The 27,200-nt window shown below is 45.7% G+C and overlaps 1 protein-coding gene across 1 annotated transcript in view; it reads left to right on the forward strand.

The window, feature by feature from the left end:
* The first annotated feature begins 359 nt into the window (after positions 1 to 359).
* Rab3b (RAB3B, member RAS oncogene family) overlaps positions 360 to 27,200 on the forward strand; it is a 64,255-nt gene continuing 37,414 nt past the window's right edge. The window contains exons 1-2 of the mRNA NM_023537.5: positions 360 to 508; positions 11,598 to 11,825. Of these exons, the coding sequence (NP_076026.1) occupies positions 11,598 to 11,825 (228 nt within the window). The 5' untranslated portion in view covers positions 360 to 508. The remainder of the gene's footprint in view (positions 509 to 11,597; positions 11,826 to 27,200) is intronic.

The following is a 27,200-nucleotide window of genomic DNA, read 5'->3' on the forward strand; positions in this document are numbered from 1 at the left end:
AGATGGGATTACCAGTCTCAGACGACAAGGACCATGAAGAGGTGATGAGTGGGGCAGACGGTGATAGCCAGCTTCCTAGCTCATTTTTCACTTGTGGACAGGTTGTGCTCCCTCCTTGAGAGTTTATGAGAATGGAGTAAAGCATTTGGAAAGAGCAAAACTTGACGCCATCATCATCTACATTATCACCAAAGACCTCTGAGCACCCTGTAGGTGCAAACTATAGAATGTGGGCAGATTATAAAAGTCACCCAGATATATAGGGTGTAAGGCTCCCAAGAAATTGTAGGTTCCTTACACCAGCCCAGAACGCAGGGGCGGGGCGGATCTTACATGGGTTCCGCCCAGGGGCGGGGCTTGGACCCAGCGGGAACCCAACCCATCTTCAGCCAGAGCCTCAGCCCTCCGTAGCCGAGGTGGGAACCAGACCCGCCTCGCCTGCCTCTCACCCACTATCGCCAAGTGCAACAGTCCGGCTGCACTGTCCGTGAGCCAGCTCTTATCCGAGGTAAGGGGCGCGGCCTCGACCGGGCTCCGCACTGCCTGGGAGCCGGGGACCGAGTGCAAGGCAGCCTAGGGGACTCAGAGAGGGGCTGCGAGAGGCCGCCAGGGACCCGCACCGCAGCAAAGCAGGAGTGCTGGCTCGCACTCCGCACAGGTCCGCCGGGAAGCAGCGACCATTGGGGCTGGGGGCAGATGAGCAGCTACTACAGGCAGTAAGGGGTGGCTGGGTACATCTTAGGGCAGCAGAGGGATGCTGAAAGGATGGAGGGGAGGCAGGCGAAAGGGGGCGTGAAGGCGGAGAGCTGGGTGGGCTCGAGGGGCTTTGAGACGAGCAGAAGAGCAAGGGCTGAAAGGAAGGGGCGCAGAGCAGGAACGGGTGTCTGGTGGGATTGAGAACTTCCGGGACGTGAGTGTGGTTAGCTGGGAGTGAAAGGGTGTAGAACCGAGCCCCGCTGGTACCCGCGAAGGGGTCTCAAGGGATGGAGACATAGGGTTGGGGCTTGGAGGGGATGAGCTTGGAAGAAGGGAAATGTGGGGAGCCAGCTGAGTCTACTCCGCCCCGCAGAAAGGGGCGGGAACTAGGTAGGGGAGTGGGTCTTGACCCTGCTTGTGGGCGAGGGACACCTAAGTTCTGGTCAGGATGGAGGAAATGGCGCTGGAATGGAGCAGGGTCTTGTAGCTGGAAGCAGAGAAACCTTGAGGGAACTTGGAGAGTGAAATTGCAGGGATGATGGGTGTGAGGTGAGGGTTGAGTACAACCTTGGCACTAGCCGAGTCTTGGCTCCTGACAGCATGAGGACAGCAAACACTGGACAAGACTACAATGCCAACTGGAGCCATGGGCAAGAAGAGAATAGTGAACAGAAAAATTCATCCACATGCAATTCTATCTTGGTGTCAAATGTGGAAGAGACTTTGAGAGGGCAGGATGACAACCTCTAGAAGCCAAAAGAGGTGTGGAGTGAAAGTGGATTTCTCCATCCCACCTTCCCAGAATCCACAGGAAAGCTGTAGACTGTAAACGAAATAAGTGAGTGTGTGTGTGTGTGTGCGTGCGCGCGCACGCGTGTGTGTGTGTGTGTGTGTGTGTGTGTGTGTGTTTGTGTGTGTGTGTGCGCCCTCATGCAAGCAGATAGAGCACATCCCTTCTGCATCCCCAAACAGAAGAAGAGGAGTGTGCTTGCTTCGCAGATATGAGGACCTAGATTCACATCCTCAGTGTGGAAGAGGCTGCCATCATCTCTGTGCCTGTAACTCTAGCTGTAGGGACAGAGACATGGTGAACCCCTGGAGCTTGAAATGTGACGGTCTCAAACAAACAAACAAACGAACAAATAGGCTGGGCTGGAGAGATGGCTGGAGAGATGGCTCATCATTCAGGAGCACTTGTTGCTCTTGTAGACAAGGGTTCAGTTCTCAGGAGCAGCATGTGGTTCACAACCACCCTACCTGCAGTTCTGGGGGGAATCTGACTCCCTCTTCTGACCCTTACAGGCACCAGGCACTAGTGTGGTGTGTGTACATACAGAAACGTAGGCAAGACATTCATACACATTAAAAACAACTAAGTCTAAAGGAATAAAAAAATAAGAAAGGGAGCAAAAGAGGAAGCTGCCCAGTGCCCTCCATTAGCCTCGGCATTGATCCCTGCTCCATCTCTGTGAGTTCACAGAGCACCTGGCGTGGTGTAAGTGTGCAGTGCCTATGGATTGAGTGGGAAACAGCATGGTGGTTGTAAGAATCAGGGAGAATTATGTGGGCTGACAAGAGTTCTGTAAACTCTAGAGCACTGCTCCAGAGAAGCCACGGTGGCTGTGCAGGGGTGGCTGTGTCATGGCATCCTTGACTCCCAGCTTCCAATCAGAAGGAAGGAAGCCAACATGTATCCAGTCTTGGTTGTGTCTCAGAAGCACACATGTGCACAGGGTAAAAGTGCCTCTGTCCATACACCACACACACACCACCTACACCACACACACATGCATACACATACACACACCACATACACATGCACACACACACACACACCACATGCATACACACCACACACATGCATACACACATCCATACACACCACACACACATGCATATACCACATATACACACCACATACACCACACACACATGCATACACACACACACATACACACACACCACCTACACCACACACACCACACACACATGCATACACACCACCTACACCACACACACCACATACACATGCATACACATACACACACCACATACACATGCACACACACACCACATGCATACACACCACACACACATGCATACACACCACACATATGCATACACACCACACACATGCATACACACATCCATACACACCACACACACATGCATATACCACATATACCACACACACCACACACACATCCATACACACATGCACACACATACACACACACCACATACACATGCACACACACACACACCACACATGCATACACACCATACACATACACACCATACACATGTATACACACTACACACCCACACACACACACACACACACACCACACAAAATAAAAATAAATTTGGAAAAAAACCAGAGGAAGACCATGGAAGTTGGTAAAGGCCTCTTGTGGGAGTCAGAAGCCTTAGTGTGTTGGGAGCGGAGGGATTTAAGGAAGGCCGATGGGTCAGTGAAGTCTCTTGGACACGAAAGATTTAGCTAGCGATGGAGTAAAACATGCTTCTGTCAGAAGACATAGCATGAGAAAAGGCGAAGGATTTCGATACGAAAGGAAACATCAGTAACTGAGCTCCCGAGGTCCCTGCTCCATCTGTGAGTTCACAGAGCACCTGGTGTGGTGTAAGTGTGCAGTGCCTATGGATTGAGTGGGAAACTGCATGGTGGTTGTAAGAATCAGGGAGAATTATGTGGGCTGACAAGAGTTCTGTAAACTCTAGAGCACTGCTCCAGAGAAGCCACGGTGGCTGTGCAGGGGTGGCTGTGTCATGGCATCCTTGACTCCCAGCTTCCAATCAGAAGGAAGGAAGCCAACATGTATCCAGTCTTGGTTGTGTCTCAGAAGCAGCTAGCAGGATGCTCGACATTTGGCAAGTGCTCAATACATGGTAGCTGCTGGGAGAGTGTTTATGACTGTGAGCCCTGGGAAAGCAGGGAGCCCGGGCCGGCCTGGTGCTGGTAGGCTGGCAACCAGGAATGGTCTGCAGAAGGAGTAAATTGTAAAAGTGTGATTTGGAGGAAGAATGCATACAATAGAACAAGATCCACACGTATATCCAACTTCCTTTACAAGTGTTTTAAAATGTGTGTGTGTGTGTGTGTGTGTGTGTGTGTGTGTGTATGCAGACATACAGTGTGTAGTGGGCAGTGAATGTGTCACAGTGCAGGCATGGAGGTCAGAAGACAAGTTGGAGGAGTTAGTCCCTCCTTCCACTCTCATTCCACTCCAGACATTCCTTTCTGAGCCAGCTTCATGGCCTCTGCCTCCCTTCTTACTCCACTAATGAATGTTTAGAAGACAGAGTTACATTCATTGAATGTCTTCTAAGTTTTATGTGCCATGTTAGGAACATCGCCCACATTACCTACAGTCTTCCCAACAAAGTTTATTTTATAAAGGAGGGAAACTATGTGAGCCATGTAAGTTTCCTTATCTATCTAATAAATATGTGATAGAATAGGAAGCTGAATCTTAATTTGTTTGATTTTAAACCCCAAACTATTTCCATCACTTAAGATGACTTCATAGGAAAAAAAAAACCTGAAGCTTGGAAAAAATATGTATACTTATACGTATATGTATGTGGCTAACATGATGGCTGAGCTAAGCCTGCTTGGCCTGAGTTCAATCCCTGGGCCATACATGGTGGAAGGAGAGAACCAACTCCAGTAAGCTGTCTTCTGACCTCTTCCACATGAGCACATTAACACACGTGCACTTACACACATACACACAAAACAAATATTTTTTAATTAACAGGTTTTTAAAGCTAGACTGGCAGGCCCTGCAGAACCTTCCTGTCTCTGCCTACCCACGTTGAAATTACAGGTCCATGTCAGCATTTTTATTTGGATTGGGTATTGGACTCAGGTCCATGTGCTTACGAGGCAAACCTTTTATAGACAGAGCACATCCCCAGATCCTACAAAGCATCCGTTTACACACTGACTTTAATGTCATAACAGCTGTTCCAGGGAACCATTCGATTCAATCATTTTATAGAGAGGAAACTGAGGCTAAGAGTATGGTTTGCCTATAGTTGCATAATTAATTATTGAGAGAGCTGGGCTCAATCCAAGCCTCTCAGACTTAAATCCATGGTCAGTCTTCTGACTCCATCAAAAGAGCACATTCGTTTCCTCTCCACTGTGTTCACAGAGCTGATCTCTTCCTGCTGAACTTCAGGGCTCTTTCCACACTCACCCCTTTCTTAACTACTTAGCTACTTAGGTGCCTATTTCTTGCTACCCACAGGACTGAAGGAGTTATTTGTTTTTCACAACAGCTCTTTGAGGAGACCTCCCAGCCCCCCAAGTCTGGGACCAAGAATGGCTTCCCAGATGATTCCTGGGCCTTCAATCCCTATTGCTTATCACAGAGACAGTGAGCTACCCAGCGTTATCATTTTATGTGTCTGTCACAAAAGAGAGGGATGGTTTGATCGATGCATATCGCACAAATGCAGTTCTGTGTGCGCTCTACTCCGCTGTGCCCTGACCTGTCTGCTCAGATCCGCCTCAGGCGGCTGCCTGCTGAAATGCTTTCTGCTTCTCCGCCAGATGTCTGTGTCACTCCTGCCCCCCACCTGAGAAGATGCCCTCAGGGGTTTCCATCTGAACATTTCCACTCTGCTCTCTGTTCTCATTCGAGCCCCCCCACCCCCCCCCCCCCCCGGGATAGCTGTACTGTGTCCAGATAAGCAGACTTGACAGGACTGTGAGGCAAACGCTGTGTGGCGGGCGGCCTGACACTCCATCCTGGGAACACTGTTTGGTTTACCTGAAACTTGTTACTGTTTTATTTTTTCCTAGGCCCAGCCAAATCTGGGAGACATGAGGTAACAGATGTCCTGGTCACCAACTGGTTTGTCATGTGGCCTGGGACAAGTCACTGTTCTTTATGGAGCCTCTGTGGTTCTTACCTGTCAAGTGAGGGAGCTGGCAGATCAGATATTTAGATGAGGTCAGCATTTAAAATGTAAGTTCTTCAGTGGTTAAGCACTCGCTGCTCTTGCAGGGGACCTGGGTTTGAGTCCTAGCACCCACAGGTGACTCACATCCACCTGGCACTCCATTTGCAGAGGATCCAACACCCTCTTCTGGCCTCTCTGTAGGTACTGTACACAGGTAGTACACAGATCCACATGCAAGCAAAATACAAAATACACCCATACACACAAAATACAAAAATAAATCTTTAAAACATGAAATGAAAGTTGAGTTCTTCCCATTATTCCCCACTCCCCAGATTTAGCGTAACTAAAAGCAGGCATGCTTCCTGTGGGTTCTATTTGAATACACACACACACAAACACACACACATATATATGGGGAAACTGTGACCAGTAGCCAAGCTTCCTGCTATGATAAAAAGAAGCCCCAAGCTCCACCTTTAAAAACTATTTATTTATTCATTCATTCATTCACTTATTTATCTATTATTTATTGACAAGGTCCTCTGTAGCTTAGGTTAGACTCAAACTTGACATAAAGCTGAAGATGATGTTGAAGTCCTGATCCTCCTGCCTCTACCTACTTTTTTTTTTTTTTTTTTTTTTTTTTGAGACAGGGTTTCTCTGTGACGTCCTGGCTGTCCTGGAACTCACTCTGTAGACCAAGCTGATCTCGAACTCAGACATCCACCTGCCTCTGCCTCCCAAGTGCTAGGATTAAAGGCTCGCGCCACCACTGCCCGGCTTGCCTCTATCTCCTAAATGCTAATATTACAGGCCTATACCAACATACCCAGCTTCAAAAGCCCTTAATCCTATCAACTTAAGAATGTAAAGTTGCTGGACATGTGGGACATATCTGTAATTTGAGTCTTTGAGAGACTGAGGCAGAAGTGTCATGAGTTCAAGACCAGCTATATAGTGAGTTCCAAAGTGATATCCTACTCCTATCCCCCCCAAAAAAAGTGGGGGGCTGGAGAGAGAGCTCAGAGGTTAAAAGCACCTCCTACCCTTGCAGATGACCCGGTTTGGTTTCAGTACCCATACTGGGTGGCTCACAACTACCTTTAACTTTGGTTCTAGGAAACGCAACAGCTTCTTCCAGCCCTTAAGAACTCCTGCACCTACGTAGTGCACACACATTTAAGCAGAGTCACACACTTATACATGTGTAATAGTTTAAAAATATTTCAAAAGCGTTAAACTGGATATGTAATGGAAAGTAATAGAAATTTTCATTGGTAGTCTGATAAATGTTTATTGAAAGAAGTAACATTCCCTAAGGAATTTCTATAAAAGTGTCAGGTGAGAGATGGCTAGAGCTGCCCTGAATTCAGAGGGAGAGGCAGCCAGTTCATTGTAGAACAGGCCAAATACTAGAGCCCAAGTGACTGGGAGGACAGTTGAAAAAGAGTTGACTGCAGAAGTGAATTGAAAGCCAGGCATGGTGGTGCTCTCTTTTAATCTCAGCCCTTGGGAGGCCAGGGGCAGACACATCTCTGTGAGTTCGAGGCCAGCCTGATCTACATAGTGAGTTCCAGGATAGCCAGGGCTACATGGAGAAATGCCATCTTGAAAAACTAAGAGAGGAAAAGGGAGGGAGGAAGGGAAGGAGGGAGGGAGGGAGGAAGGGAGGGAAGGAGGGAGGGAGGGAGGGAGGGAGGGAGGGAGGGGAGGTGAATTAAAGGGGTCAATAAAATAATAATAAATACTGCATAGCCTCCACAAACCAAAAATCAGCACCAGACTGTTTATATATAGTTTGTTGATTCTATTTATGCCATGGCTCTATGAAGTAGGTGATATTTCCCTATTTTAGGGCAAATACTGTGGCTTAAAGAATTTATAGGACTTGTTCAGGAATGCAGTGGGTGACTAGAGCAGAAGGTTTAGACCTTCCCTAACACTGCAGGGTACCACACCCTGCCTTTGCTCTTAGCTTTGAGGCTTTCAAATCCCTTAATTCAAATGGGATAGTGATTCCCATCCAGCTAACGTTCTTTTTCAGAATTACCTAAAAGATAAAATATGATAAAAGGGCCTGAAATTGAGTTAAGAATTAAATCTATGCTTTAGTAAAGTTGCTCTCTGATTAGAAATTTTATTTGTCAGACTCCATCCCCAGGAACTAATTAGGAAAATGAATAAAACGAATAAAGGTGTATGTGAAAAATCTCCACTGCACTGTTGTGTGATAGACAAGAGAGCTGGTGAGATGACTGCAGGGGAAGGTGAAGCCTAATGACCTGGAGTCCACATCGCAGGAGGGGAGAACTGATTCCTGAGAGGCCCTCAGACCTCCTCATGCATGCCCGGGATTTGTGCACCCAAACACACAGTAAGGAAATAAGTGTAACTTAGTTTGTAAAAGACCAGAATAACAACTTTTAAAACAAAATTAGTCAATGTGGTGGCACTATGCCTGTCATCCCAGCACTTGGGAAGCACACGTGGATCTCTGTGTGTGCCAGGCCGGCCAGAGCTGTCTGTCCTAAAAAGCAAGGACAGGGATCCTGTCTCAAAAAAACCCACAAAAACTATAACAACAGCAGCAGCAACAACAACAACAAAAACCAAACAAAACAACAAACCAAAAACACCTAAAACTCAAAACACCCCTTTTCCTAGCAAGAAAGATAACAACATTAAAGGATTGGTCAGATAACACAGGTTGGGATATAGTTATAAATGTCATTGAAATAATATTTATGAAGAATTAAAAAGTATCCGTACTTTTGAATGTACTTTAAAAGCTGAGTACTTTGAAAACAGCTTTATTTTTATTTATGTATGTGTGTGTGTGAGTAGAAGGTGTGTGTGTGTGTGTGTGTGTGTGTGTGTGTGTGTGTGTGTGTGTGTGATGAGCACAGGTAAGTGTGTATAAAGGCCAAAGAAAAGCATCAGGCATTCTTCTCTACCACTCCTAACCTTATCCCTTTGAGCTAGTGTAGTTCACTGAACCTAGAGCTAGCTTGCTTGCTTGCTAGCTTGCTTGCTTGCTTGCTTGCTTGCTTGCTTGCTTGCTTCCTTCCTTCCTTCCTTCCTTCCTTCCTTCCTTCCTTCCTTCCTTCCTTCCTTTCTTTCTTTCTTTCTTTCTTTCTTTCTTTCTTTCTTTCTTTCTTTCTTTCTTTCTTTTTGTCTAGCCTGGCAAGCAGCTAAGCCTAGCGATCCTCCTGTCTCTATTACTGTAGTATCAGGGTTATAGGCATGCGTGAGACCATGCCCAGCTTGTTATGTGGGTGCTGGGATCCAAACTCATGTCTCATATTTACACAAGCACTCTTAACCCCTGAGTCATTTCTCCGGTTTGAATCACCAGTTCTTGAAGTAGGATATGTAAACTAAAAGTGAAGGTTTATGAGATACTTTAAGTATCCAGTGGTGCCCATCTGTCTCTTCAGACCTCGATGTCTTCTTCCATGTAAATGCTATCCAGGGCATGTTCCACACTCTCCTAGGGAGCCTTTTCTGGGGGCAGACTGATTCAAAGATGAATCTTGGATAAAGACTTGAGAGCTGAGAGCACGGAGCCCACAGGAGGCCAGCTGTGATATTATGGAAGAAGTTTTATTAAAGGGTTGTTCACAGGCTTACATATATATCTGATCTCTAAGAGAGCTTTATCTTTTCACATTCACTGGCTTCTTGTCCTTATAGTTCATCCAGGAGGTTCATGGAGCCAAATCTACTAGGCTCACTCCTTCTTTCTTTTTACATTCATTTATTTAAAATTTTGTGTGTGTTTGTGCTCTTAGCTGTGTGCCAGAGCACAAGTGTGGAGGTCAGAGGTCGATTTTCAGGGAGTCAATTCTCTCCTCCATGATGTGGGTTTCCAGGGATGAAAACCCAAGTCATCGGGTGCCATTGATTGCTTTTCCTCTGAGCCACTGACCTTCCTTTTTTTTTTTTTTTTTTTTTTTTTTTTTTTTTTTTTTTAAACCGAGAAACAAAACAAAACCCTCAGGAATTCCCCAAAAGAGTGAGAATCTGAACATTGGTTCACATAGGGTGATTCCACCCTACTCTGATGACCTACTGTGCCCATATCTCATGTTCAGGAAGAAGAGAGACTTAAGGATTCTAGGCAGGGCACATGAGGCTTCCAAGATGTAGAAGAAACAACTAAAGACTCAACTCAAAGATCTGGGTTTTACTCACACTTTTAATCCTAGTGCTTGGAAAGCTAAGGAAAGAGGTTTGCCTCAAGTTCTGGGCCAGAGAGCCTGTCTCAAAAAACAAAAAGACTAGGGCTGGTGAGATGTCTAAGAGGGTCGAGGAGCCTGCCACAGATTCTGACATGAGTTTAATCCCTGTGAAGATTTGAATAAGAATAGCATCTATAAGCTCATATATTTGAATGCTTAGTCACCAGAAAATGGCACTATTTGAAAGGATTAGAAGGATTAGAAGAATTAGGAGGTATGGCCCTATTGGAGGAAGTGTGTCACTGAAGGTAGACTTTGAGGTTGCAAAAGCTGATGCCAGGTCCAGAGTCTTTCTAAGTCAGTTTCCCTTTCTAAGTGGGATTGAAACATCTTTACTTGGGGCCTTCCTACTTGTTGAACTTCTTAGTCTGTAAGTTGTATCATGGGTATTCTGTACTTTGGGGCTAATATCTACTTATCAGTGAATACATACCATGCATGTCCTTTTAGGTCTATTTACCTGCAAAATTCATAATATCCTTGTTTTTTAATAGCTGAATAGTATTCCACTGTATAAATGAAGTACATTTTCTATATCCATTCTTCAGTTAAGGGACATTGGGTTATTTCCAGCTTCTGGATATTATGAATACAAGGCTACTATGAACATAGAACTAGGTACATGATTGTAATATAATGGAACATCTTTTGGGTATATGCTCAAGAGCAGTATAGCTGGGTCTTTCTCCACATCCTCACCAGCATGTGCTCTCACTTGAGTTTTTGATCTTAGCCATTCTGATTGATGTAAGGTGGAATCTTAGGGTCATTTTGACTTACATTTCTGTTGAACTTCTTTAAATGCTTCTTGGCCATTCAAGATTCCTCTGTTGAGAATTTTCTGTTTAACTCTGTACCCCACTTTTTAATTGGGTTATTTGGGGTTTTTTGAGGTTAACTTGTTGAGTTCTTTAAATATTTTGGATATTAACCCTTATCAAATGTAGGGTTAGTGAATATCCTTTCCCAATCTGTAGGTTGCTGTTTTGTCTTATTGACAGTGTCCTTTGCCTTACAGAAGATTTTTAGTTTCATGAAGCTCAGTGAGATGGGAGTGGGTAACTGGTTGGGTGGGAATCATTCTCTCAGAGGCAAAGGGGAGGGAGTATGGGGTAAAGAACTCTTGGAGGGGGGACCAAGAAGGGGGGCAATTTTTGGAATGCAAATTAATAAAACAATTTTAAAAAAGAGTTGTGTGTTTAGTCAGTTTTGTGTGTGTGTGTGAACTTGGAACTGTTAAAAACTGTTCAGGTTTTAACTGTCGAGCTGTGAGGCACCAAACATTTTTACACACAGAGAATGACAGTTCAATACTGAGCTTGCCCCCTCCCCCCAGAAGACTCTCTGTGATCACCAGGTCTCCAGAGTACACCAGGGCTTACCTGACTTGTCATCTATCTGCTGTTCTGCTAATCATGTTTTCCATTCTTGTATTGTTTTCTGTGGCAACCTAGACATCAGTCACGGTGTCTGATTCATATTTGAACACCCCCCACCCCACCCCGGCGCTCAGCACAGGGCTCACCCCAGAGCAAACTGCTCAGTAAATACTTGTTGAAAGAATGAATGGGAGGAGCTGGGTTCCACCCCAATCCTGAAACAACATTTGGGGCAGGGACAGAGGTGGGGAAGTTCTGCTTATGTAGTATTTCTTCTACGATGGCAGGTGACCATTAGGAGGTCACTAAGTCACAGCAGAGTGACCACAGGTCTCTCTTACAGATGGCTTCAGTGACTGATGGTAAGACTGGAATCAAAGATGCCTCCGACCAGAACTTTGACTACATGTTCAAACTGCTCATCATTGGCAACAGCAGCGTCGGGAAGACCTCCTTCCTTTTCCGCTATGCTGATGACACCTTCACCCCTGCCTTTGTCAGCACTGTGGGTATCGACTTCAAAGTGAAGACAGTCTACCGCCATGAGAAGCGTGTGAAGCTGCAGATATGGGTGAGTGCTGGGCACCGTGGGCAGAATGAGATAGAACTAGTTGTCAATACAAGGTCAAGGAGGTAGGGCTGCTTTGTGACCTCCGTGTCTTACAGCATCAGATATCAATGCTGTTTCAGAGGAGTGACCAAGAAACCAGACATGAGGATTACAGACCCTAATTCTACTTCTCCTACTTATAAGCCATGGAACCACGACTAAGTTATTTAACCCTCTGGAGCACCCCTTCCTTCAGAGGGGATTACGATCTCATCTAAATACTTAGTGTCATTTCTGGGACACAGTACGTGTACCATAGATATTCATTATGGATTAACTATCTATTGTTGCATAACAAATTGCTCCATGGTGAAAACCAAGAGAAATAATTGATCAGCTCACAGCTGCAGTGGGTCTAACGGTAGGGGCAGCTTGGAGCTTTTCATGAAGTGTAGCCAAATATTGGCTTGAATTGCAAGCAGCTGAAGGATGGACTGGTGCGAGAGGATCCACTTCCAAGGTTGCTGGCTTACTCACACGTCTGGTGCTGGCTGTTGGCAGAAGGCCTTCCCTCCTTCCCATCTGGCTCTCTTAGCATCTTCATAGAGCTACTTCAGCATCTTCATTGTATGACAGCTGTTCTTCCACGGTGTGCGAGCTAAGAAACCAAAGAAATGGCAATGTCTGTTATATAGCCTTTGAGTATTCTCTTGGTCACTGATAGAATGCGGGAAGAAACCACAGAGAGAGTCCAAATCCTCCAAATTGGAGGACTGGCAGTCTTGGAAGTTGGAGACTTAACTACTATTGCTATCTACTAATGGTACTAAGAAAATACACACTTATTTCAGAAGCTTGTCAGAGTACTTAGCAGTAACTTAGCACTGCACTTGGAAATCTTGAAAATTTGTGAAAGTATTCAAAACACATAATGTGTTATCATCTATTATACTTATTAAATGTATAATATATTGTACATATGTCTTAATGGAAGAGTCTACATCTATTTTTTTAAAAATTATTTCTCATATATATATGACTGTTATGAGGAATATAGCATTTTTTTTTGAGACAGGATGTCATTTTGTAGCCTTGGCTGGCCTTGAACTTACTACGGAGATCTACCTCTTTCTGCCTCTTGATTGTTGGGATTAAAGGGTTCTCCAATTGTGGTACAACCACACTAGCAACACTTGGGGATTTATTAGAAATTCACTCTTTGACCTCACCACAAGCATAAGGAATCCAAAATGCTGGTGGTAGGACCCAAAAATCTGGGCTAGCAGGTGGTTTTAAGGCAGGGTAGAATTGAAGAACTGCTGATGTGATCTAACTACCTAGGTTTAAATACTTGGTCCCCAGTTGGTAGAACTGACTGTGAAGGATTCGGGAGTGTGGCCTTATTGGAGAAGCTGTGTGTGTCAATGAGGGTAGGCTCTGAGTTTTGGGAGCTCCTCACATTCCCAGTTATCTTTCTCTACCTTGTGCTTGTGGATGGAGATGCAAGCCTTCAGCTACTGCTCCATGCCATATCTGCCTGCCTCTTGCCAGGTTACCCCCAAGTTGAACACTTTTTAAAATAGGTTGTGGTAGTCATGGTGTTTTGTCACAGCAATTAAAAAGTCACTAGGCAGTAACAAGTACCACAGACTAGGTGGCTTAAGCAGCAGAAAAGGTTTTCTCACGGTTCTACAGGAAGTCCAAGATCAGGGTACAGGCAGGGTGGTAAATGATACGTTTCTCCTGTGTACCCCTAAGCCCTTCCATCTGCATGGCTGTGCAGGAGAAACGACATTGAAGGTTCTTGGCATCTCTCAGGACATGATTCTTAGGGGGTCCCATTTCCAAATATAGCCACAGTTCAAGTTAATATTTCAACATGTGAATTTCAGGAGGACACAGTGATAGTGACAAAGTGACATAGAAGCTAGAAATGAGAGAGACTTAGGAATTTACTAGATTTGATGATTGATTTACTACAAAGATAGAGGAAGGAACACACACATATATAGTCTATAGTTTTTATGCAAAAATTTTGTGATTTTTTTAAATCGGTGTGACTTTTAGCAGGTCACTTTGTATCTATGAATAACTAGTATTTCCTATTATAATACTTCACAGTTTGTTTTTTTAGGTGTGTTAATACAACAGCAGAACATAGTGTCTGGCACATATAAAGGCTGTTAGGTTCTGGCTTCTGGTCCATATATAAAGGGCTCTTGGGTCCCCTTGCAAGTCTGTCCATCTTTAGTTGCAGAAATGCTAAAGTGGTACCTGGTGACTCACCAGGGTGGTATTTATTTGGTGTCTCCAGCCCTAGGGCATCTCAGGAAGCTGTTCTCCTTGGAACATGGAGAGAGTAGAGGGGAAAGGGCGGGGCTGGGGCGTCACTCAGCAGGATCCCTCCACTCACGACTGGAGTTTTTGTCATCTCTGAGGATAAGGGATGAGGACGGCATTGGGCACCTGGATCTCTTGGATTTCCTGTCACGTAGGTCCTTGCATGTCTTCTCTGTTTCCAGAGAGGCCAGTAACAAGGTCAGAGAAGAAAATCTCACTGGAGAGGGATGCTTAGGGATAAAGCCTCATTAACAGGGAGCAAAGTGTACACAAATGTGCCTGGTACCTTCACCGCAACAGACCCAAGTGGAGAGAGCCCATTGATTGCTGGTTCTGGTTGCCAAGCAACCCCAGGAGACCTGTGGGAAGAGGAGAGCAGGAAGGACTCCCACCACGTCTCTGCGAGGCCTGTTTGTTTGGTCTGCAGCTGGTCAGGGGCAGAATCCACAGGTCTGGGAGAACAAAATCAATCTAGAGTCCTGGGTTCTAGTCCCATCTCATCCCTGCTTGTTGTGTGATGTGAGTGACCTGTTCCCTCCCTGCACCTGTTTCCCCAATTCTGGAGAAACAGTTCTTGCTATCCTTGCTTCATGGGTTGTTGTGAAAAGCGAGTGAGAAAAAGGGAAGGGAAGAGCCCTTAGGAAGAACCGTGGACATTGTCAGCCCACTGGGAAAGTTCATTTTATACATGCTTAAAGTTTTAAAAATTTGCCATTATTTGTGAATGTGTCTTATGACACAGATGTAAACACCTGTGGTAGAGAGAGAGATAGTGTGTATGTGTGTGTGTGTTTGTAAGTCAGAAGACAACTTTATGGAGTCTCTTTCCACCATTTTATGTGGGTTCCAGGGATGGAACTCAGGTTCTCAGGTAGCTTTACCTGCTGAGCCACCTCTCTACTTGTTATGTTTGCTTTAAATCATCCTTTGTATCTTTCACACCTTCCCTCCAACCCAGGTAATCATTCCTGAAAGGAGGCTTATTGGAGCTGGCAAGTTGACTCAGTAGGTCGTTGTGATGACTCGAGTGCCATCTCCGGAACCCATTTAAAGGTGGAGGAGAGAATGAGCTCCACAGAATTGCCCTCTGACTTCCATGTGCATTCAGTAGCACATGTAAACCCGTCCCCTTCTGTAATACAAACAACAGTAATAAATAATTTATTAAAAAAAAAAAAAAAAAGAGGGCTGGATGTGGTGGTGCACGCCTTTAATCCCAGCATGGGGGAAGCAGAGGCAGGCAGATCTGTAAGTTCAAGGCCAGTCAGATCTACAAAGCAAGTTCCAGGACAGCCAGGGCCACAGAGAAACCCTGTCTCTAAAACCCCAAAACAAGCAAGCAAGCAAGCAAACAAACAAACAAACAAACAAATGGAAGAAGAAAAGAAAAACTAGATAGTTGAGGTTAGAGATGCCAGGTTCCCTGTGCAGAACTCAGTGGCAATCTTTCTTGTTCAGTTCTTTCAAAAGACTCTGTGCAGGACTTGTGCTGGGTTGCGGAGGGGTCCTTCCTGCTCACTAGAATTCTTACAGTAGTGGGGGAGATAGAAGCTAAGCATAGGCTGAGGAGGTCTCTTTCATCTGTCCTATGGGTCCTGACAAATACAATAAGCCTGCTTCAACCTCAGACCTGGGTCTCTCGGAGCTGGGAAATGCCAAGCAGTGATTTAAGTCTTACTCCTAGACTTGGAACTAGGAGTCAGCCTCTACTCTACCCATAGTTTTAAAAGCTCGCTTGGCTGGTGACGTTGGCCACACCCCATCCACCATTCCAGGTTTGGTCTACGTGGTACACGATGCAGCGATAGAAGCTTCCATTGTGGAAAGACGGGGATGGCTCCCCTGCTGTTCCCACCAGTGAAGCTCTCTTTCTTGTCGAGACTTTATAAACAGGATTGTCTCAACAGTCTGGGGTTACTCATATCACAACCCTTCCGGCATGCTTGAAGGATGCACAGACACTCGCTGTCCCTGCTCCCAGGCCTGCTGTTCTCCTGTCTTTCTTTCCAGCCTATTCCTCAGTGCTCAGTGACCATGGCACTTGTGTGTGTCCCCATTACTCTTCTCATTTTGCTCTATTGATAAGGTTTTAAAAGAGGTAACGCTGGGCTCAGTGTAAACATGCAACAAATAGTTCTTATTAAGGTCCAAGGGAGTCCAAGGGAGTCCAAGGGAGTCCTCCCTTTCTTCTTCATCTAAATTTGGAAACAATTTAGAGATAGATGTGGGAGTCGGTGGGATGGGGAGTCATGGGAAATCCTTATTACTCATAAAAGCTAAGGTGAAGCACGTGATTAGAGGCTCTAGCAAAGTCAGTCAGTCAGACAGACAGATACACACACACACACACACACACACACACACACACACACACAGAGAGAGAGAGAGAAAGAGCATCACATGGCTTCATCTGCCACCTCCAGGAGGCTTCTGATCCTACCCAGGAGGCCCCTAGGGGGATCGTGGGTGCACAGAAGGGAGAGTCAGGAGGCTGAGCAGGGAGGCTGGGCTCTCACAAGCCCCTATGGCTCTAGGAACGTGAGGCAGTTGCTGAGTGCACCACCATCCTGTCCTCAGCTCCTGTCATAATCAAAACTGATTTTCCTAGGCAGCAAGTTTCTCAGGGTGTCTACAGAGACATGCTGACACTTCCATCTCCCCAAAGCCAGTAGGAGCCAGCTGCTGGAGAAGGTTTAATCTGATTTTGCAATCACAACAAAGACTGTGGGAAGTCAGGGCAGAATTGCAGGCATAGTTTACCTTTGGAATCTGTAAACAAAATAAACCAGCAATCCCGCTTGACTATTTGAGATGGCCCCCAAGACAGACTCTGGAGGGCATTCGGGCTTTGATCATCTTCCATCCATCCTGACCAGTGTGGGGAAAAATGATCTAAATATCCTTAAAACATTTATTCATCCAATAAATATGTATTATATGCATCTCTGTGTACTAAGCATGGCTGCAGAAGGCAATCAAGCACTACAAATAATATACATATAAAGAAATATAATGTGTTCTACCAGAAAAAGAGATGAGGGAGTGATGAAGGCTGGCACTAGGAAGATGGCCATGGGTTAAGTGGCTCCTGGGCAATCATGAGAACCTGAGCTTATATACCCTCATAAAAGCTGGGCTTGGAGACCTTCTGCCCAGAACCCCAGAGAAATGGAGATGTCTGTAGCTGGCTGGCCAGTTAGCCTAGCCAAATTAATGAGCTCAAGGTTCAGTGAAGGACTCCATCTCAAAGAAAAAAGGTGAAAAGGGTCAGAAGAAGTCACACAACATTGACATTGGCTTGAACATACAAGTCCACATGTGTGTACACACAAGAACAAGTACACACACACACACAAAGAACTATTTCTTCCAGGGAAAATCATTAAAAGCTACACAGTTGGAGTTCATTTGTACCACATTTTGACAAATGAATACAAGAATCTCAAGATTGTGCAAGGAAAAGGGTTTATAGGCAGAAGAGTATTTGAAAAAACTTTTTTATTTTAATTTATTTTTAGATTTATTTATTTTACTTTCTGTGTATAAGTGTTTTGGCTTTATATATGCATGTGACCCATGTCATGCCTGGTGCCCATGGAGGTCAGAAGAGGGCATCAGAGCCCCTGGAACTGGAATTAGGACAGTTGTAAACCACCATGTGGGTGCTGGAAACTGAAAACCAGGTTGTCTGGAAGAACAAGTGTTCTTAACCACTGAGCCATCTCTCCAGCCCTGCAAATGCTTTTGAGGACCCATTGAGTGATGTCTTTGACATAGTCATAAAACTGTGTCATTATCATCGCTAACTCTAGCACACTTCAGTGATTTACATCTTTATATTTATCAGGATCCCTCTGAGATAGTATCATGTATGTTTTAAGAGTGAGTTAGGATGAGCTAAGGACAGAAGCAAGGAGAACTGGATAGGATTTTCAGTAATGGAAACCAATATAATGGTGGCTTGAGCTAGGGTGCCTCAGAAACCTCTAACTGAACTGGGAAGGCTATTGGAAGATCAGGGTTTAGAGAGACAAGATGGGGCTTAGCCTGGCCATAGTAAATTGGAGGGCAGTGGTGGCACAAGCCTTTAATTCCAGGGCCCAGCAGGCAGAGGCAAGTGAATCTCTGATTTCAAGGCCAGCCTGGTCTATAGCTGGAGTTCTAGGATAGCCAGGGTTACACAGAAAAACCATGTCTCGAAAAAACAAATAAATAAACAAAGGAACAAACATTCATATTACATTGGGTCCAGCTGTTGATAACCAAGTAGCTATACAGAATGAGCCCTGAATTAGGGAGTCAGAGGTTTAAGACAGAGGTCCTGGCTGCAGATACAAAGTAACAAATCATTTGCACATAGACAGTATTGGAAACTTTGAAACTCAAGTGGGCCTGGATCCTGTCCAATAAATAAACAAACAAGCAAAAAACAGGCAGATAGATAAGATAAGATAGAGAAGCGTTTAAAACTATGAGACTGATGAAGATCAACAGGGGAGTGAGGTAGAAGCTCAGAAGTTGGACCTGGTGATGCTTGCCTGTAATCCCAGCACTCAGGTGAAGGCAGGAAGATCAATTCAAGGTCATCCTCAGTTACATGATATGTTTTATGACAGCTTGAGCTATATGAGATCCTGTCACAAAAACAATAAGAGTAACAATAATGCTGAGACGAAGAATTCTCAAGGGAGACTGAAAAAAAAAAAAAAAAAAAAACCCAAAACCCAGCAGTGTCCTGGCAGCCAAGTAAAGATAGTTTTACAGGGGTAAGGAAATACAAATTGTTTGGAATATGGGTGAAGGGTTATATATATGAGGGCAGACGACCAACCACTGGATTTAGGAACATGAAGGATATTGGTAGCCTCCATACAAGCAGTTCTGGTAGTTGGGATGAAAACCTGGTAAGACTGGGAGAAGAGAAATGGAAGGAGAAGAAACAAAGGCCTAGATGGAAAGAAAATGCCTGGATCAGTATCCTTGAGCTGCTGAGAAGGGATGGGTTTAGGAGCAGAGGGTGCATTCTTGCTGGGGGCACACACTGTGTCCATGACAACCAGGGAGACAGCAGAGGGCTTGGGCACAGGTGCAGTTGAGGATTACATGTGCCGGTAAAGGTTCTTTTCATTAAAGAGGGAGGAAGCAGGTCATCAGATCTGAGAGTCAGGGTAGGAGAGAGAGATTAGAGATCTGAAGAGAGAGAGAATACCATCTAAGGAAGTGGGAGGGTGAACGGGCTGGACGAGGGAGGTGTAATTGGATTGCCATTAGCATTAAGGCTTCACTTGAAATTAATGATAGCATTGGCATTCACATATTCACAAATCTGAAGCACAATTGCGTTTTTTCCCCAGACATGCCTTTGTTCCGTGGATACAGGCACAGAACAGGCAAGGAGTTGGTTTTGAGGGGAAAAACGTGGTTTTGCTGAGTATGGTAAGCCAGCAAAAGGCCCACAGGGCCAGGGCCAGGGATACGGGAGAGAAGTCATTGTTAAAACTGACCTCAGGTTCAAGCCAGGCATAGAGGAAGGAAGGACAGAGGGTGGGGGGCAGTGAAGGGAGATGGTAGGGGATAAAGGTGGTTGAAATGGAACTGAGGAAGGCAGGAAAGGTCCTAGTGGTTTTAGGGTAGGTTTAAAATGCCTGTTATTAATGATAAGGCACCGGCATGACCAAGAGTGGCTGAGGTAGGCTGAGAAAGCAGCGGCATTGAAGTTCTAGAGAATGAGAGTCCAAGATGTTGGATCGCTCATCCTGGTGAAGTCCAACCACCCAGAGTGATGTGAACCTGTAGCTGTTTGCTGACCGACAGAGGTATCAGTGGGAGGTATAACTCATAGTACATGATTCAAAGCTGGGTGTCTTGATTAGGGTTTTCCTGCTGTGAACAAACACCACGACCAAGGATAATATTATAAGGATAATATTTAATTGGGTCTGGCTTACAGGTTCAGAGGTTCAGTCCATTATCATCAAGGCATGGCAGCCTCCAGGTAGGCACGGTGCCAGAGGAGCTGAGAATTCAATATCTTGTTCCTTAGAAACAGAAGATTTGCTTTTAGGCAGCTAGGATGAGGGGCTTAAAACCCACACCCACAGTGACCCACTTCCTCCAACAAGAGCACACCTACTTCAACAAGGCCACACCTCCAAATAGTGCCCCTCCCTGGCCAAACATTCAAACCAATGCACTGGGGTTGTGTTGTTTTGGGAAGGAGGGAAGCAGACTGATCTGGAAGCAGGAGAGAGAGGCAACATCTATTCTGATGTAGCCAGGAAAGGGGACGTGAGAAAGGAAGCAATCAACAATATGGAGGCTTTGAGGGAAGGTGTGTCCTTAGAGAGAGCTGGCTTCAATGGCATCAAGGAGGCTGAATTTAGATGAAGTTGTTGACAAAAAGAGACAGTGAGGAGATATGGCTAGAATAAAGGATTTTAAGAGTCTATTCTGAGCTGTGTGGGAGAGTCCAGTGATAAGGGGTGGCCTGGGACCATTGGGCTTTTTGCCATGACTGACATGGACAGACAAATAAAAGGCCAAACAAAACCAATTATAATGCAGACAGACATCCCAGGACTGACAGTGGTTGGTGTGTGAGCTCTGGGAGGGTTTATTCTCTCTAGCTCAGACGCTCAAAGCCCTAGAGACAGTAGAAGTGTTCTCCTTGTTCTAAAGGCCTGCTGGTCTCTCTCCATGCAACACATCCATAATTGTTGTGGCAATACACGGCAGATGCTGTTTATGTAAAATACCCTCACCTGAAGATGGGGGTCAGTGAAGCTTCCCACAAGACGGCCGTGGGCTGACTATTGGCACTTTGCCAGCCCTGTGCTCAGTGTCTAGCAGCTCAGTTCACCGTTGGTCCCGGGAGACAGTGGCTGTGATTGCCTGAGTCATTGGGGGCCTACAGGAGGGGCTTGCTTTTTTGAGTTCACAAAAAGTAATAGCAAGTCTCAGAGTCCAGATTTGAACCCATGTATGTCTTATTTCAAAAGCTGGGCAGTGATGGAGGTGGTAGCAACCTGCCTTTAATCTTAGGAGGCAGAGGCTTGCAAGTCTCTGAGTTCAAGGCCAGCCTGGTCTACAGAGTGAGCTCCAGGACAGTCAGGGATACACAAAGAAACCCTGTCTCGAAAAGCAACAACAACAAAATTGTATACCATGTTAAATTCTCTGTCTTGTTGTTTTATAGCTTTACAGATTACAGGGAAGGGCTTTGGGAGGTGAGGGGAACCCCAAAAAGCCAACTGCAGTATTGTGTGTCTGTAACCAGCATTCCTACGGAGAGATGGGAGGGGGAGACAGGAGAATCAATAGAAGCTCATGGCCAGCTAGCTGGGAGTGCAAAGCAGAAATCAGGCAGAAAGCAAGACCAACATAAAGCTGTCTTTGTCCCCGTTCTATTGCTGGGAAGAGACCACATGACCAAGGCAGCTCTTATAAAATAAAACATTTAATTGAGGATTTGCTTATAGTTTTAGAGAGTTAGTCCATTATCATCACAGCGGGGAGCAGACAGGCACACACTGGAGCATGAGAGCAGATCATTTCTGATCAACAATACAAGTTTCAGGCAGAGAAAGAGACAGAGATAAAGAGATAGAGAGACAGGGGAGAAACAGACAGAGACAGAGAGACAGAGACACACGTTGGGCCTAGCTTGGGCTTTTGACGAGCCCATTCCCAGTGACACACCTTTCTCCAACAAGGCCACAGGTTTCAATCATTCCCAAACAAGTGACCAAGCACTCAAACAAGCAAGCTGACGGGGTCCATTCTTATTCAAATCACTACAGAAGCTGTTCTCTGACCTCCACGCGCATGCCTGGGTTACATTAGCTTGTAATCACACACACAAGCACACGCACACATTTATGTATATGTTTATGCACGTGTACACATGCACAGTCACATGTGTGCACACACATACACTTCTTTATTAAAGCTAAGGGCTTTAGTGAAGCACTCGGTAAATGATGAAAATATCAAGAATTATGTTTATTGAGTGTAGAGAGATCGCTCAGTATCTAGTAGTGCTTACTGCTCTTGAAGAGGCCCTGAGTTCAGTTCCCAGCACCCACGTCAGGCGGCTCACACTAGCATTTAATTCTAGCTCTTAGGGGATCCCTGGATCTGTGGACACCTGCACTCACATGTGCACATAGTTAAAAATAAAATCAATTTTGAAAGAATTCTAGGGGGGAGGGCATAGGGGACTTTTGGAATAGCATTTGAAATGTAAATGAAGAAAATATCTAATAAAAAAATTTAAAAAATAAGATAAAAAAGAAAACTTGAAAAAGAAAAAGAAAGAATTCTATTTATTCTGTAGCCACTGTCTATTTGCAGGGGCTTTTTCTGCCTTTCCCCCTGTGTAATCTTGTGCATCATGCATAGGAAAGATAAAGAAACAGAAGGGAGTTCACCAAATTACACAGAAATTAATAAATGACACAGCTGCGGTTCAAAGTTAGAGCTGTCTATTCCCAAAACCTGTGGTCTTTTCACACCCAACTCTTCATTGTGTAGTGAGACCTCAGGGACCTCACAGGAGACTGAGAGACACTGCCACGGCTAAATTATGGAACCTCTAAGAAAATGCTCCCAGGAGAGGGCACACTGCCCATCCCATCTTCCCATCTGTCAGCTTTTCAGCTCCCCTGTCTACTAGCCTCCTGTGCTCCTACAACGTCACAGGTGACTCTAGTGCACACCACTGGCTGAGCAATCTGGTGTGTAGGTATATATTAATCAAGTTAGCACTTGATACAGTAGCCTTAAGACAGTGGTTCTTGTGCTGGGTGTGGTGGTGCACGCCTTTAATCCCAGTACTCGGGAGGCAGAGGCAGGTGGATTTCTGAGTTTGAAGCCAGCCTGGATAACAGAGTGAGTTCCAGGACAGAGTGGTTCTCAACCTTCCTAATGCTGTGACCCTTTAATACAGTTCCTCATGTTGTGGTGATCCCCCACCCCCAACCATAAAATTATTTTCATTGCATACTTCATAACTGTAATTTTGCTACTGTTATGAATTGCAATGTTAATATCTGATTTGTAGTATACCTGATATGATACGCCTGTGAAAGGGTAATTCAACCCCCAAAGGGTTTGCAATCCACATGTTGAGAAATGCTACTCTAAGAAATTGCTGAATGTTTGGCGTAAGATGAGCAAGAGAAGGAGCTCAGTTAGTTGAACTGTCCAATATATGACAGCTGTCAAATTATGAGAGCCGTCTAAACAGAACGGACAGCTGGCAGCAGCAGTGTCTGAATTTTAGTTACTTCAGCCATAAGAAAGGACAAATACCAATGACAACTTCTTAGCCTTAGTAAAGGCCAGATGAGATGCTACAGGGTGAGGCCGTCTGTAACAGGTGCTCAGTAATCATGCACAAAGTTCCACAGTGAGGGAAGAAGTGGAATTAGGGTTGACTGCTCTGTCAGGCTGTGTGATGTGCTAGGTCTTAGGTGGGCACTGTCACTTTTAAGATCTGAAGCCCTGGGTTTGACAAGGTAGAGTCATCTACAGAGAAATTAGACATTAGACAGGATTCCACTTGCTTCTCCCCACGCCGATGGAAAATAGAGACAGCAGCGGTGCTCTGTCTGATTGCCATGGGAGGCTGGGGTTCCCAAGCTTTTCCAGGTCATGCCTGACACGTTGCTGAGGGAAGGGGTAGGAGTATGGGAGGCAGTCTGGCTGAGGAGTTGAAGTGCCTTCCTTCTGCAGCTGCCTCATCCCCCACACCGATACCCCGCATCTGGGTTGCCAGGTGACCACTGGAAACGTCTGGAAACACTCATCATCAGTTGTGCGCCTGTGCCTCTCACTTCTCACCTTCCTCTGTGAAGGGTTTGGACTCTTGAATGACGCAGAGGCTCTGAGCTCAGGCCCGGATAGGTAGGAGGCCCAGGGGATGCCTCTCCTTTCCCCAAGGCGTGTGCTCTATTCATTCACGTGTCAATTTTTGTTTTTCAAGACAGGGTTTCTCTGTATAGCCCTGGTTGTCCTGGAACTCACTTTGTAGACCAGGCTGGCCTCGAACTTAGAAACCTGCCTGCCTCTGCCTCCCAAGTGCTGGGATTAAAGGCGTGCGCCACCACCGCCCAGCCACTTGTCACTTTTGTCATTCAAAGTTCATCCCTCTTCAGCTTTGTTCCAGAGTCTGTCCTCCCCCCCTTTGAGCTAGGGTTTCACACACACCCGGCTGGCCTTGAACTCTTCATATAACTGAGGATGGTCTTGACTTCTGACCTTCCTGCCTCCCAAGTGCTGGAATTTGCCAGTGTATGCTACGTCCATACATCTCTTCTGAGGGCCAACTATATAAGCCTGGCTGTCCCGCCTTTCCTTTTCCTTGCTGGATTCCTAGAACCTCACCCTTAGGCGATGGCGGCCTGAAGGAGCTTCTTGCTCAGAACCTTTTCTTTTCAAATGACCTCTGGTCACTATCATGCCAGTGCTAAAAAAAAAAAAAAAGCCACGGGTGCTCACAATACCCTGGGCCCAGGCATCTTCAGTTTCTTACCCTCTAGCAAGTCTCCCAGCCACACTTCCCGTCCCAGCACATGAGGTATTTACAAATATACCAACGAATAAAACAGTCTTAAACTGGGCAGTCTACAACCTGTGACCTCAGCACTTGGAAGGAGAGAAGAGCAGGGGTTCCAGATCATCCTGAGCTACACAAAGAGGCCGCCCTAGGCTATGCACAGACAGGGGTGGGAAGGTTCCTTAACAATTGCAAGAATGGGCTGGTGAGACGGCTCAGCGGGTAAGAGCACACTGACTGCTCTTCCGTAGGTCCCGAGTTCAAATCCCAGCAACCACATGGTTGCTCACGACCATCCGTAGTGAGATATGACACCCTCTTCTGGTGTCTAAAGACAGCTGCAATGTACTTATATATAATAAATAAAATCTTTAAAAAAAAAACAATTGCAAGAATAAGCTGGGCGTGGTGGCACATGCTTTTAATCCCAGCACTTGGGAGGCAGAGGCAGGTGGATTTCTGAGTTCGAGGCCAGCCTGGTCTACAGAGTGAGTTCCAGGACAGCCAGGGCTACACAGAGAAACCCTGTCTTGAACACACACACACACACACACACACACACACACACACACAAATCGCAAAACAAATGCAGCCTCTCAGTTGCTCTCCTATGAGTGCTATCTCACATTAGCATGGCACATTTGCAATACTTTTTGACTAAGTTTACAATTGGTATCATTTTCTTCTGTCCTCTCTGTCTCTCTCTCCCCCTCCCTCTCCCCCTCCTCCCTCCCTCCTTCCCTCCTTTCTTTGTGTCCCTGGATGGGTGCACACATGACCAGAAGACAGTTTTCAGGAGTCACTTCTCTCCTCCCACGGTGCTGAGGCTGTTGACTCTGACCTTACTTCTGGCCCTGGGCTGCTTACTGTGTTAATCTCCTTTCTCCGCCTCCAGTTTCACCACAGGAGTCTCAGGCGTCCAGCCTCCAGCCTCCGCACCTGTTTTGGGAGTTCTGGGAACCAAACTCAGGTCATCAAGCTAGTACGTTTGCCCACTGAGCCATCTCACTGACCCTGTAGAACTTTCTTTAACATTTTTTCTCGGTGTTCTTTTTCTGCTCCAGGATCTCCTCCAGAACTCCACTTCTATTTAATTTAATTGCTCCCTCTCTGTTGGCTCGTCTTGGCTGTGATGATGTACTTTTAACCTTCATGTTCTGCCCACGCTGTTCTCTCCTCTCATGATCACCCATCTTCTCTCATTCTCTATCCAAAAATCCTCAATTGACTTTAAACCCTCAGTCCAAGTATCATCTGTTCTGGGTCCCCAAGCCTGGGTTAAAGCCCTCTTAATTCCCCATGTCTGCCATCTGTACTGTAAGTGTTTAGAACACACCTGTCTCCTCCCCAGTCTGAAGTTCCCCAGGGCCGTGGGTCTCACGCCTGCATCTCTGGCACCGAGCAGGAAGCCTTGTCAAGAGTAAGGGTTCTGGGGACTAAGGAGGTGACTCAGTGGCTGAAGGACTTGCTGTGCAAGTGTGAGAGCCTCGGTTCAGATCCCTTCCTCCGTGTGACAAGCTAAGCGCAACAGCACGCTTAAGTGGAAATTTCTGGTTTCTTTAACATCTCAGTTGTGTCACGTGATGTTTTTCTGGAAGCTGTCTTGTGAAAGCACATGTGATGTTTTGTTGAAAACAGACACTTGAGAGGGTAAGTGATAGTTAGAAAGAATATAAATGGAACCCACAAACAGTGAGAGGACATTCATGCATTATTATGCCTTGCAACACTTCATTTCTTCGCTGGTCTTCGATAGTCTTCTCTGGTCTACGTTGGTCTTCTTTTCCTAGAGAGAAATGTGCCAAAGAACTTCTTCTCATGGTATTCTGGCTGATTCTGGCCACTTTGGTGGAGCCTTGCGGTTTCTGCTGGATCTTTCTGCCACTACTGATTCATGTTTGGTGTTTCCTATTAAACTGGACTGCTGGTATCCTGAGAATGGAGAGTGTAATCGAAGGAGCTACTTCTAAACAAGCTCACCCTTGTCTGTTCTGTGGGATATGTCCCCATCTGCAGGCAGGTTCCTGCCTGGGGTATGAGGAATGTTAATTAGCCTCTCCTTTCTGGAGGGGCAGGGCAAGTGTTCCATGACCGTCCCAAAGTTCCTGAGCTGACCTTTTCAACAGAGGCCAGATGAGGGCATCAGATCCTCTGAAACTGTAGTTTCATGTGGGTGCTAGGGAATTGAACCCAGGTGCTCTTAACCACTGAGCCATCTCCCCAGCCCCCAAACTGACAGTTTTCAAAAGGGTTCTAAGCTTCCAGATTCTTTTGCTAGCCTTGGGAGGGAAGAAATAGGAAAGAAAGGGAGAAGAACTTGCGAACAGAGAAAGAAACCCTGAGATGATTCTGAAGATACCTTCTGCTCAGGCTGCCGTGAGGTGCCGATTTTTTTCATAAGAAGAGAAAGATGGTCCTCTTTGGATAGAGCTCTCTCTCCCTCACCAGTGTGTTGCTGTATCAAGTGATTAAGCTCAAAGCCTGGCATGGAAATTAAC

Source organism: Mus musculus, chromosome 4, assembly GCF_000001635.26.
Source record: "Mus musculus strain C57BL/6J chromosome 4, GRCm38.p6 C57BL/6J".
NCBI lineage: Eukaryota > Metazoa > Chordata > Mammalia > Rodentia > Muridae > Mus > Mus musculus.